Source organism: Pygoscelis adeliae, unplaced genomic scaffold (assembly GCF_000699105.1).
Source record: "Pygoscelis adeliae isolate BGI_AS28 unplaced genomic scaffold, ASM69910v1 Scaffold63, whole genome shotgun sequence".
NCBI lineage: Eukaryota > Metazoa > Chordata > Aves > Sphenisciformes > Spheniscidae > Pygoscelis > Pygoscelis adeliae.
In genome coordinates this window covers 1,656,920-1,670,157 of record NW_008824414.1, presented here as the reverse complement: position 1 = coordinate 1,670,157, position 13,238 = coordinate 1,656,920, and the positions used below count along the sequence as shown (strand labels likewise).

General features: G+C 45.4%; 1 protein-coding gene across 1 annotated transcript in view; it reads left to right on the top strand.

Moving 5' to 3' along the window:
• The first annotated feature begins 4,719 nt into the window (after positions 1–4,719).
• Positions 4,720–13,238, top strand: part of TRAF3IP1 (TNF receptor-associated factor 3 interacting protein 1) — a 58,777-nt gene continuing 50,258 nt past the window's right edge. Inside the window, exon 1 of the mRNA XM_009320839.1 lies at positions 4,720–4,871. Within this exon, the coding sequence (XP_009319114.1) occupies positions 4,720–4,871 (152 nt within the window). The remainder of the gene's footprint in view (positions 4,872–13,238) is intronic.

Genomic DNA, 13,238 nt, shown 5'->3' with positions numbered 1-13,238 from the left:
CCCATTTAAAAAGCTAAGCCCTTCTCGCTCACTTTAATTCTCCCTCAGTGGCCACGGAACAGAGCCGTTGCCTTCTGAAGGGTGTTTCAGGTACAGACCCCAAGAATGAGGGGCGATGGCATGAGGGTATGTAACCGGGACAGGTAAGCGATGGCACAGAGGCTGCAGGCTGTGCTCGGGAGAACCTCCGTGGTTCTGGGACTCGCTTTGGCTGTTTCCTCAAAGCTGAAGGGAGGGGGTGCCAGGAGTGCCCTCCAGCGTGGTTAACGGCAGTTTGGGGATTTTGCCAATACTTCTGCTGAACTTGCCTGTAATTGAGGAGTTAATCTTCAGCCCTTGCCCTATCCAAGGCCACCACATCTGGAGGAAACAATACCAAGCTGAGTTTGCAAACTCAAGCCTAGAGAGACCAAGAGGCGTGAGCTCCCAGCCGTCCAGTCAGTGGCTGGAAAGCTAGCAACTAAACTTATTTTTCTGTTTTCCGACCAACCCTTGGTCAGCGCAGCTCTGTGTGCAGGTAAATGCAAAGGATGTGATAATGATACAGTTCTTTCCATGGATCGTTATTTCAGCTGGGCAGTGGAGGCCCGTCAGCTGTGTGTACTGAATGGAGTTTGCAAGTACTGCTGCTTCTGCTCCTGTTTGATCTAGGTGTTCGTGCCTTGTAAGAGCATCAATCTTCTTGCTAGTTTCTGGGTTTCTTGCTGGGAGCGTATCAGCTTTGTGGTTAACAAATCTATAAATTCCTGCATTACAAAGCTTTCCCATAAACTGTAACCAAAGCCCAAACAGATTTTGATTCTGGTGGTGGTGTTCAGATGGGGATCAGTAGGGCTTAAACACCTGCTTTTGCTAAAATGTCCTTGCTAATCACTGGGGAGAAATGTATTTAGAAAAAAGAAAACAAAACTGGCCTTAGGCCCTTGTGTTTGCTTCATTGCTGGCAAGTTTTACTGGAGTTAAGTAACTGTTACTGGTTCCATGGATTAACCGCGTTTAATTTCCTGTGTGCGTTTACTCTGCAGTAGCATCCAAGCCCTGGGCAGGCTTTGCTCGCTGGGCTCCGAGGTGCCTTCTGCCCCTCTGTGCTGGCAGCCTCCCTCATGCAGGTGGCTGCCATCCACCAGGATGCTCCCCTTCGACCACCCCGGGTCCTGTGGCAGTACTCAGCCCATCACCGTCCTTTCTGAACTGCTCCCGCCTCAGCTATGAGCGCATACCAGCCCTCCTGTTCCTGCTGGGGAACCCGAGGGTTGCTCTTCTCCCCTGCGACTGATCCCTCTCTCTATTTGCCCTTTTATGTTCCTCGTCTGCAACTTCTCCTGGGGGCTCTATCTGCTGCAGACCTTGTCTTGAAATTCCTCTTTAATTCCCTTTTTCCTGGCGATCACAAGGGATCGCTGATCCCTTCTGAACATACACAGTCTTCTGTATTTCATGCAGAAGCTGGTGAGAACGCTGTAATTCTGCTGCTGTACCCAGCTCCTCTGGCTGCCATCGCTGGTCAGAGCCACGTTTTGACAGTCAGCCCCTGCCAGCGGCCTGTACTTCTGGAACAGCTCCCGGGTGACTTCTGTGAATTGTACCTGTGCTCTTAATGCCTATAGAAGTTTAACCTGCCTCCCACCCACCAGCCCTTTTGCTCATCAAGAGATTGATTTTCATATCATTGACTCAGCGTGCACGGCTGGTGGCTGAATGATCTTGGTTAACAGCCACCTTGTGATAAGACAGACTTGCTCAGTTCTGCAGAGTATCAATTTTTTTATTATGGCCGCGCGCATAAAATAATGTGGAGAACAAGGAAAGGGAATTTGGACAGGAGATGGGCTGACCCTTTATTTTTCTTCTTTGAAATACACAGCAAAAGTTTTAACAATAACAGAACAATTTTCTGAAATTCATGTTAGTGAGCGTGGCAATTCACAAAGCAATAAAAATACAAAACCTATCAATATAGCCTATAGTTGCATGCTTTTGTTTCTTACTATACTAAAAGGCTTTCAAACAAAAAGACCTATGGCTTAAAAAAACAAAAAAAAAAGCAGTTGTGCTGTGGAGAAATGACTGCGACAAGTACAAGGTAACTAGGTGCACACAAGACAAACTTAGAAAATGTATTTATAATCTAAGTATCCTTTCCAGAATGATGCTAATTGGGGTAAAGAAAAGTTTGTAAACACTATGGAAGAAAATTCTTTTCTATTAATGATAATCATAAAGTCATTAAGATAAACTGCTACTTAAGAATCAGTGGGTGGTGCCTCATTCCGGGAATCTGTTGCACGGTGGGGTGCACGGAGTTCTCGTGACCATGGCTTCTTGGCGAGAGGTCTGTGAGGGAAGGCGCAAGGATGGCACGCGTGTGCTGTGCTGTGTCTCTTGGCACTCCCGGGGCTGTTGTCTCGGTCCGCCTGTGCAGATTGGTGCTGCCCCTTGCTCAGAGCTCTGTGTGCAGAAGCAGCTTCGCTTGTCTCATGTTTTGAATCATTGCGGAGAAAGCACGGAAGCTACTCAAGATGACGGGGAAGATGCCTAAATCTACACAGCTTAAGGTCAGAAATTAAAGCCACTCTGGATAGGTAGACTTCTAAAAGGTCTTTAAATTTTTTTTTTTTTTTTCAATTTTAATGAGTAGTTTTGACAAATTATTTTGTCTCAGCAACAGATTTTCACTGGAATTAGCAATTGGTCTCTAGAAAATATTAAGATACTTGCTTGGGAGAAGACTTTTTTTTTCTTCTCTTGGACTATTTTGTTAACTCCTGTTGGTGGCAGAAGTATCTATAATGATGTGTTTTAATCAGTACTCCAGGGACAGAATGCCATTAGAATACACGAGTTCGTCTGGTGGAGTTCACGGTTTGTACAGATGCTCTTTTCTGCATTCTGCAGGCGTCCCGTGAGGTTCAAAGCTTTATCTGAGTGTCAGGCAAAAGTCTGTGTGCTGCTGAACTGGAAACCTCAAGTTGCGCCAGGGGAGGTTTAGATTGGACATGAGGAAAAATTTCTTTACTGAAAGAGTGGTTAAACATTGGAAGAGGCTGCCCAGGGAAGTGGTTGAGTCACCATCCCCGGAGGTATTTAAAAGACGTGTAGATGAGGCGCTTAGGGACATGGTTTAGTGGGCATGGTGGTGTTGGGTTGACGGTTGGACTCGATTATCTTAGAGGTCTTTTCCAACCTTAATGATTCTATGATTCTAAGAGGACTGTGAACCGCAGTCACAGATTGTTGTTAGCCTGCTTGTCTGTGGGAAGGGGTTTGTTCTGTTACCCACAGCTTTTGAATCTGGCTCATTCAACTTGCTATGATCTGGGGATTGAGACCTCAGAAAAACACAATTCTCTAAGTGTTGTTAAAGTAGGCAGCCAGGAGAGGGGAGTGCAGAGACACCAACCCTTAGGAATTAATTCCAGTCCTCCTGGAATATGTATTTTTAAACTTTGGTTACTCCTAGGGCAAGAAGTATTGAAACAGCTTCTGCAGTTTGGATTAAGAAGCAGGTCAGCGGTGCGCTCAAGTCTCCAAATGCCTTAAACTGAAGCAGGTGGGGTTTTGAGGCCAAATTTACATGATGTTTGGAAACTCCACCAGCAGGGTTCAGGCACTGAGGACAACTCTCCCTGTACTTTACTGCCCAGTTCCTTGGAAATATTCAGCAATGTTATTTTTCCCAGAATGCACTTGCACTAAATTTACTCCATTCATGTTTATAAAGGGCTTTGAGCAGATTTTACTGCAGAAATAGATCCAGCATTTCTCAAGATTCTCTTATACCCTCTTCCTTTAACCGTATTTGTCTTGTATAAACTTGAGATGGCTAAAAAGGGATCAGAAAAGTGCCCATTTCACTCACAGGTTGAAATATCTTCTGGTTCTAAGTGTACATTCTGTTCCCATATTTGCCAGTTAGATCAGCTCGAACTGTCATTGAAGCATCTTGAGGGAAAAAAAGTACAAGATATTAGCAGCTCCAGCTTTGTGAAGTGGTGAATAATTTTGTGAGGATAAAAGCCTTTTAAAATGGTGTTGACTGGCCTTTTCATAGCCAGAAAGGCACATCTTGAAGGACCAGGCTCTCAGCAGCTGTAAGTTAATGAAGGAAGTCTACTTCCTTCATTAGAAGAAGGAAGAGAGAGTAGATCCTCTACGTACAAGCCTTGTCTGGTGACTCAAGATTATTGCCCATTTTCCCCTTTGTACCCAGCACTTTGATGGTAAGTTTGCCTTTTGTAAGTTATTGGTCACAGTGGGTGATGGGCCTTTGCTCTGCCCTCAGAGAGTGTGTTTGTCACTCATCTGAGGACAGGCTTGGAGTAAGAGGCGGTATTCAGGTGGTGTGGCACGGTGTCACGTAAGCAGGACCAAACTCTTAAAGGATATATGTTAGCAGTTAATAGCAGTGACGTGCTGTTCATTTCCACTAGTGGAATAAGGCTGTCACGGTCCTGTTTTTAAAAGATGGTAGTGGTTTTGGATGCCTGATTTAAGCTCCGATTGCTAAACAAGTACTCTGAAATAAGGCCCAACTTGGGTTTTTCCACTTAAGCTGTTCCTTTTGAAAGTCTGGGTTATTCCTACAGCTTTAGTGCCCAAAAGAATAAGAGCTATTACTTGGAGCAACGTGAATTCAATGGGGACCGTACAGAAAAAACACTGTCCTGATTATTCCCCTGACCCCGGAGACTTACCCACAAAGAGGATCCAAGGGACATAATGGCCATCAGGCGCCATGTTGTCATCGCTGCTGGAATGCTGTCAGACTTAGATAGCCTCTTAGTGACAGGCAACTGTCTGAGTGCTAGTAATGGACTGAATCAGCTGAGCTTGCCTCGTCTACCAACAAGTAACAATTCTGGTGTGATCAAGTATGGAGTTTCCCTGTTCTGTCCAAGTTGTCCTGTGCTAGATGCTTGGGGATGAGGACAGAAACCCCAAGCAGGTAACTCAGAAAGCCTGATGACTGGGTATTTTTTCCTTTTTTTCCTTGTACCGGAATGTGACCTGTTGTTGGAGAATACAAAATGGTATTCCTGTACGAATAAGTATATGTATGGAAGTGTCTCCCTGCCCCCCCTCTCCAAGGAGGAACTGTGTTGGTGTTTTGCAAATCCTGTTGTACATCCCCAGAGAAGTGGGAGAAAAAAAGAGAATTTCAAATACAACTTAAAAGCTGTACAAAGTGAATCTATTTCTGCTTTTACTATGACTTATTCCATTCCCCAGTAAACATTTTGATTAAGACTTTAAAATTCAGACTTACCACCAGATTGAGCATGATAAAGTCCTCCTGAGCCATCTGCTGGATCTCTGGGCTAGCAGCAAATGCTTTCCTTAAAGCTAAAATAAAGAGAAATGCATTATTTGGGTGGAAAAAAAAATCTGGATCACTGCTTTTCATGGTTTTGCATCATCTTATATTGATTCTAAATGCACCAGTAAATGACCAGCACTACTTTCTGCTGTGCACGTCATACAAAGTTTGGAGGACTTGGTTCTCTTAAAGTAAAATGCCAAAGACATTTAGTCCTTGAAAAACTGAAATGTACACTGCTGGTGTACATATTTCCTTCCCAGTGGCTGAACAGGTCATGAATGCATGTGTCTTGGCTTTATTCGGCTGTCTGTGGCCCTGCACTACAGAGCGTAGGAGTCATCTGCACAATTTCCGCTGTATGCATTTGGGGTAACAAATACAGAAGTTTCATAAGGAATGGTGAGGCCAGACCTCCCTGACAAACCTTGCTTTGTTCTCAATAACCAAGGAGGTTATCAAGTGACAGTGAGTGGTCTGACATGCTCTTTGGCAGGAGGCCTCAGAAGAGTAAGAAGAAAGTGTATAAAACAGATGGTAGTAGATGCTTTTGCAGGCCAGAAGATGATTTGACCTTTCCAGTGCTGTAAACTATTGCACTTCTAAGGTTCTTGTCTGCAGATGAAAATACGCTGCCAAAGGCATGTTGCAGTCCCTGTGAATCAGTGAATACGAGGCTATAAAGATAATTTTCTCGGTGTCTGACTCTCCCTGCTTGCAGGATACCCGTAACTTCAAAGCCATGGTATAAAACAATGCAATGGAGGCTGTGCAATGCCTAACCTCACTGGCTTGACACAGACTACTTTCAGGGCTTCCTTCTGGGGGGATACAACTTCCCCAAGCTTTAATCACATGAGCTGATGATTTCCATGCTTGCTGGGGCCCAGGACTGGAGTTGGGAGTTGGCAGGAAGGAGAATTGGCAGGAGATCGGGGGTAGGAAAGAGGATAAAGGAGGAAAGCTTGGTGTCTACCTGCCTGTTTCATAGCCATGAGTCTCTGCCATGGAAGTTTTGACCCAGAGCACATTACTGCCCAGAAAAACTTTACAACTGTTTTATACCCCAAGACTTCTCAAGGGTCCCCAGTAGATTTACTGCCTCTTCACCTTTCCCTGCACATGCTGGAAAGGCTTCACACCAAGTGCTCAAATGCTTTGTAAGGAATGAGCACTGACTGATTTGGATCACCCAGGTTGTTTGGAAGGGTTTGCTTTGCTCACCTTGGCTGTAAGGACTCTCTTCCAAGTGGTGAATAACCATCAGTGGCTTCTTGCTGAAATGACATTGCAGGAAAGGAGTGGGGAGGCAATTCAAGACCTCTTACAGGCAGCACTTGCAAAGAGTTAAGCCACTGAGTTGCTCCAAGGATATGTTTACATCACGAGGAGCAATAGCAACCAGGCTAGTAGGGAGGTGTGGAGAGAGTCACGTACAGAGGGGCATATCCCTGAGAAGGCAACACTGGAGGTACTGCAAGGGCGTTTGCTCATCTCCCAAAAGGTGAGCTCTCACCAAAATCTTGTTCAGCCTCCGTACTGTGAAGCAAAATACAACGTGTATCTTGCTTGCAAGATACAATGCACAGTCTGAGCATCATGTTAGAGCATAGCTTTGTTCTGTGCAGTTAAACATACGAACTGGCAAGAATTGAGGATTACCTGTGTTTCAATTGTGCTAAACCTTCTTCATATGTCTGCACCCATTCAATGTCATCTCCCCAGCCTGTTGAGAGCGCTGTTAGTTAATTTTCATTCCCGTCAGTATGGATGAGGATGTTCTGCTGAATGGGGAGCTGGAGCCACGCATGTAATCGGGTGGCACAAACTAGGCACCTTCCTTCAGGGTGTTCAGACCCTCAAGGTATTTGTAGGTACCAGGAGAGCTCCAAGCAGGAAGGTGCAAAGAAACAGCTGATAGGGAAGGGGGGTGAAACCCCAGCCTTGCTGGGGCTTAGGTGGTGGATTAGGATTACAGATAGGTATTTCCAGCCACTCGAAAGCTGGAGCCCAGATTTCCTCCTGGAACTTGTCCACCCCCCCAAAGAGCCGAACCAGGCTTGCTGCTTGCATATGGCTTCCTGCAATAAGGGACTGCTTGACAGGCGGGTGGTTAGGGAGGGTAGGGATGCAAGAGTGTTTTTGGTGTGAAGTGCCTGGATCTTGATGGAGCAAAACTTGGACCTGAGTCTGGAGCTTCTTCCAATGGCTACAACACCTTGCTCATATCCCGCATCACCAAAGGATACCCCAGGGAGGAAGAGGATGTACCTGCTGCCCGTGCCTGACTGATGCTGGCAGGAAAGGGGACAGCAGAGGGGTTGAGCTTGCTGCAGCTTGGCTGTGTGACTATGGCCTCCTGCACACAGAGCATGCCTTTGTAGGGGTAGGGGCTGCTGGTGGGGCTGCCTGTCCAGCTCAGCCTCTGCAAAGCTGATCCAGCAGCTGATCAGCAGCCAGTGTAACAGCCTGGGTCTTGGCTCCATCCACAGCCCAGGTTTGGAGCAAAGCATCTGTACCTGTTCCCAAGCACAGAGCGTGAGGACTTCTCCCCTACTTGAACACACCAGTGCTCTTGGCCACGGTGGAAATGGCACCTGTGAAAGGTAGGTTTGGGCTTCTGCTTCTGAATGGAAACGCAGGGGGGGAAATGTCCCAGCCACTGCTCTCAGACATTTCCCTGCCTGGATATATGTGTGGAGGTGCACACTAGTCACTGTGACAGAGGGAAATACAGGTGCTTCAGGACTGCCTTAAGCATCCCATTCACTCACCTCGAGAGAGAGTTTGCAGGGTCTGTATCTGAGCAGGGCTTTCTTTCTCTTCATCAGGGAGCTTCTGGATCTTTTTCTGCACAGACACCGTTACACCATTGCAGAGAAGGAGGGAACACAGTAATGGAAAGGTGTGCATGCTTCTGGCTGGCAACGACTGAGAGAGAAAGGATCAACTCAGGCAGGCAGAACTTGACAAATACCCAAAAGCTTCAGGCAAAGAAAAGAGAGGCCCATGAAACATTCATCTCCCTGTTAAAAATGGGCTGACTTCAACGTTGACACGAGCAGAAGCTTGGGGAGCCTCTGGAGTGACTCTGAGAGTTTGTCTCACTGGTTGATCTCATCAAGAAAAAACAGCTGTATTTGTCTGCACTTATCTCCGCAGCTTGCCTTGCAGCTGAATTCCAACATTCGTTCATGTGTTTCCTACCATTCATTAAGATACAGAGATAAGCTGCTCAATCCACTACGAAGTGGTCCATATTTTCAGCCAAGCATGGATTAGGCTCCAGTTAGGTTTGATGGGAGATAAGGTAGCAGAGAAGCAATGCAGACCAGGTCATCTCTATCTGAAGGCCTGAATGTACTGATGGGCAACTTGGAAAATGCAGGCTGAAATAGCCATGGGGCAGCAGGTACCCTCTGTCCCATCAGCAGCCCCTTTCATCACATGAGATCTCTATGCATGTTAGTTGTTTTGGCCAAGCAGTCCTCCTCACTTGGGTACAGTTCAGTGGTGTAATAACCAGCAACCACATCTAGCAAAAGCCCAGCCACAAAGAGCAGGTACACTGGCAGAAAAGAAATGTCCAGTCCTCCTCAGAGAAAAGTCAGTCTCATAAGGAGCCATTTTCTTGGAACTGGTCTCTCACCTAGCAGCTCCTGCTGACGCCTTGACAGGGGTGTCCTTGCTGCAGCCTCTCCCCTCTGGCCCAGGTAAGGCAAGGTCTCTTTATATCTCTGTATTTGCACAATAGCTGGTATGGACATTAGCTGAAATTCCAGGATATCCTGCTCCCACCAAGGTGCAGAACAACCTTTTAATAAAAGCTTTCTTCAATCAGCCCAGCAACATGCATGTTTTTAATTATCGAGGTATATTGATTTATGAAAGCATTCATGCAGAATGCTTGGGGATGGACTGTGGGTCTCCAGGTACAGTGAAGTCTCCCAGAGTCAAACTGAGATATACAGAGGAGATGCATACACCTCTCTTGACACCCTTCACACCAACAGTGGTGCAGAATTCATGGCACTTAGAAGAGGTTTAGCATATTTCTGTAATAAAAAAAAATTAAAGAAAATAAGAAATCACAATGTAAACAACGTGGTATGAACTGAACCATGTCACAGTAACAGGGAACAGCAGCATAATGAGAGGGCCATGCAAGGATAAGAGGCATAACTCTACAGGATAAACAGGACTTGTGTCACAGCCTAAGGAGATGGTCTTCCCCAACATAAATTTTAAGGAAATTAAACACCAACTTTCCATGGAAAGCTGCTCTGTATCAAGTGAAAAAGACCATAATTTCCATTGTGGAACCAACCACTGGCCTGTTAGGAAATCCTAGCTCTGCTTCTGTACACAGTCCAACCGTGGTCTTCGTTTCAATCTGCTCTGTTGCGCTGAGTAAGAGAAGGACTCCTTGTGAGGACCTCCCTCTGGTGTCCCATAGGGTGGGCTTTAGTGTATCATATGGGCCCATGGAGGTCACAGTAGGGTTTTAGAAGAGCTGGAAATAGTGTTCCCTGTGTTTCCAATGCTTGGTTACTCGACCAGAGGAATGCTTGTTCTAATGCTGTTTTGTGTGAATGCATTTCCTTGGCACTTTTTGAAGAAAAAGCATTTGTCTGTATTTAAGGTCCAGCAGGACTTGGACTTCCAACTTCAGCGCTTGCTTCTCTTGCCTGAATGACACGGGACAACAGCCCTGGGCTGTTTCCCAGCTAGACCTCAGGGCAGGCAATGGCTGCGCATGCAGAAGGGAGGCATCTTCATCTCAGTGCAAAAGGAGGGGCTGGAGCCAGCACAGCTTATAGGAAAGGACAGACCCCTTCTTTCCTTTGACTTGCCCTCCATTCTCACCTCCTCATACCTTTTCAGTGAGCCAGTGAACCGGGTCCCAGGTGTGGAGGGTCATATTTATAGGTTGTCAGACATCACCAGTGGTTTTCATCTATCTCTCATTCACTCACAGGGTGAAGAGGCAGTATCCGGACCTGGAGTGTCACAAAGCAAGTTCAGGAGCACTGCCAGTGACTTACAGCACATTGCTAGCTTGAGGCTGAGGATCATAGTGGATAGAGAGTTGCAGAAATGTGCAAGCATCACGTTTGTTGAACGAGAATGGTACTGCATGAAATCTGGATATAAATTGCATGGGGAGGTTGAGTTGTGCAGAAGAAGATGGATGGTCATTTCAGTAAAATTCAAAAGCTCCTCTTATTTGCAAAACTAGACTATAAAAACGCAAGTATGCTGCTGTGCTCTGAATGACAAGCTTTTCTGATTACAAGAGAAATAAAAGCCAGCATGTACAGCTTTAGCAGAGGTTGGCGAAAGGAAACTAGCACACAGACAAAATTTAAAGAAAAAAAGGGGGATGGATCCAGAGAACGAAGTGACACTTTGTAGAGACCCAGCTCTCATGAAAGTTACTGCTTTCAATTTCAGTTATGGCAGGGCAGATCGAATAGATCCACACCGTAACTATAGGCATGATATATTACATGGCTTCAATAGACCCAGAGGGAACTGTTTCTCCTGATAAAAGAAATCTGATTGTGCACCATACACCCATTAATTGCAAAAATTATTTTTATATGATTTAACAGAATTAAATCAAACAAGCCTTTCCATTATCACTCCTTGGAGTAAACATGTTGCAGCTTCCAGGCTGCTTATTGTGGTTTAGGTCTTATCCAATACACCAAACAACTGGCCAAACCAAATTTATGCTAGGGTCCTGAATGTTCCCTCCATTACATACCTTAAGCAGGTAAAGATAAGAAAACCAAAATACTTTAAAACATTTTGTATAGAATCTGTACTGAAATGACCGAAACCAGCAGAAAATATCTATCTAGGAAACCACACAGCTCTGTTTGTCTAGTCATTACCTGCGCACAAAATGTATTTAAGGTGTGTTTTATCAATTGATTGCTTTCATAGTTGTAAAAATAACTCACAAAGGTAATTGACCTAATTTCTCCCTTGCTTTCCACAACACAGCACTCCTGAGACACAGCATCTTTTTGTCATCTTGAGCATGGAAAGGCCGCAGCAAGCCTGCTTTACCCTGATCCAGGCAGGATTAGCCAGCAAGCTGCGTCCGTAGCTCTGGGACACATCTCGCAAGCTGGGTTGTTGCTGATGGCAGAGACAGGGCAACAGAACCTCCGCAGAGCTGGAAGTCCTACAAATACATCTCATGGCAAGCAGCCAGGAAATGAAAAAAATACCAGGGGCCATGCCAAGCCCCAAAAGAGGTATGTAAGAGGCCAGATCCTCAGCTGGCAGAAAAAAAGGTTTGCTGAGATTAATCCCGTATTCAAAAAACCAAAAAGGTGTAGAAGGTGCCTATGACTCTGTGTTAGTTGTCACCAGGTAGGCTGGTACAAAGGAGTTCCCTCTGCCATAGACTTTATCCTGTTGGACGTGGTTCAGATTTTGAAGTGAAGTGTGTTTTGAAGTGTGAAGTCACTTCCACACTTTCACAAGAGATGCTGAGCACTTTAAAATACCTGCCCACTTCGTTACAGATTAGAGCCAAGCAGTCACTAGCATCTGTCAGTGTGTTGTGCTGGTGAGATTGAGCCCAGCTGCCTTGGAGAAGAGGGAATGTACGCTGGAGATCTCTATCCAGCACACAGGGGAAAGGAGAGAAGTTGGTTTAAGGAACTGGTGTCTGAACCTGGATTTTGCAATCTGCAAGTCCAAAGTTTCATGGAATAAAATGACTTTTCATATTGCAAGCGCTGGCTTAGCAATGCAGAGCCAGCAATGGGGAACACCCTTCGTGTCAAATGCCAGCTTCATTCCCCTTTCCAAACTGTGTAGGTTCCCCATCATTGACTTTCCTTGCAATTAGAATTAAATAGTAAATGAAAATGAGAAGTCGTTAGTCCCAGACCTATAGTCACCAATTTCTTCATGGCTTACTGGTGGGAGGACAGCTAATTAATATGACACAGAACACACAGAAAATCTCACTGGTTTCCATATTGCAGGTGTTGTGTTCGTGTAATTACCTTTTAGGACAAGGGAACTGCGTAAGTGGTCCCGGGTGGGAGCTCCGCTCACTGTGAATTCCCATCCTTGGAGCCTGCTTTCTGAAACATTCACAAGATGACGCCACATTGAAGTGTCTCTGGTATGTCCATGCCAAGTGAAAATGGTTAGTTTTCCACTGCAGTGGAGTTGTGCTATTAAAGCAGCAGGGAAGAGAGGGCACAGTCACAACCCTTAGTTTTCCGTGTCAAGGTTAAAAAATTGCCAGTGTAGCACAGAGTGTGGATTCATTTGAAACTCATCTGAGTTTATTTGTCAGATAAACCTGGGCTGCTGGTGGAGCATGACTGTTCCCAGTTAGGTTGTATGTGGGTGTATAGATGAGGCCCCATGGTAAGGGGAGGTCTGGCAAGCAAACTCTTGCCATTGTCAGGAGAACCTAGCTCAACACTTTAGGCTGGATACCAATTTTCTGAATAATTTTGGAAGCCACAGACCACAGTAACGGTAAATAGTAAATATATGTAAATAGGCCTTCTTGTAAAAGAATATAAGCTCTTCTCAGGGAGTGCAATACACACTCCTTGAAGTTTTGTAACTTTGGCGACCACACTTCTCATGTGGAGATGCTGTGTGGCAAAGCTGATATCAGTTCTGAAGTTGGTGGCAATAGGATAGGAGAGAGATCCTTCACAGAATAAAGCATATCCAGAGATGCAGGCAGCATGGACTTCTACAGAACTCTATGGCAGCTATAGGCTATTTTAAATCTACATTTTTCAAGGCATCTTGCAGAACCTGCCAACCAAATGTTTCAGGCCTGTGCAGCATCAAAATACAATTACTTCAAATCATCTAGGAGCAAAGATGTACAGCATGACAGTAGCTTGTGTTTCACGAGTTTCCTGCT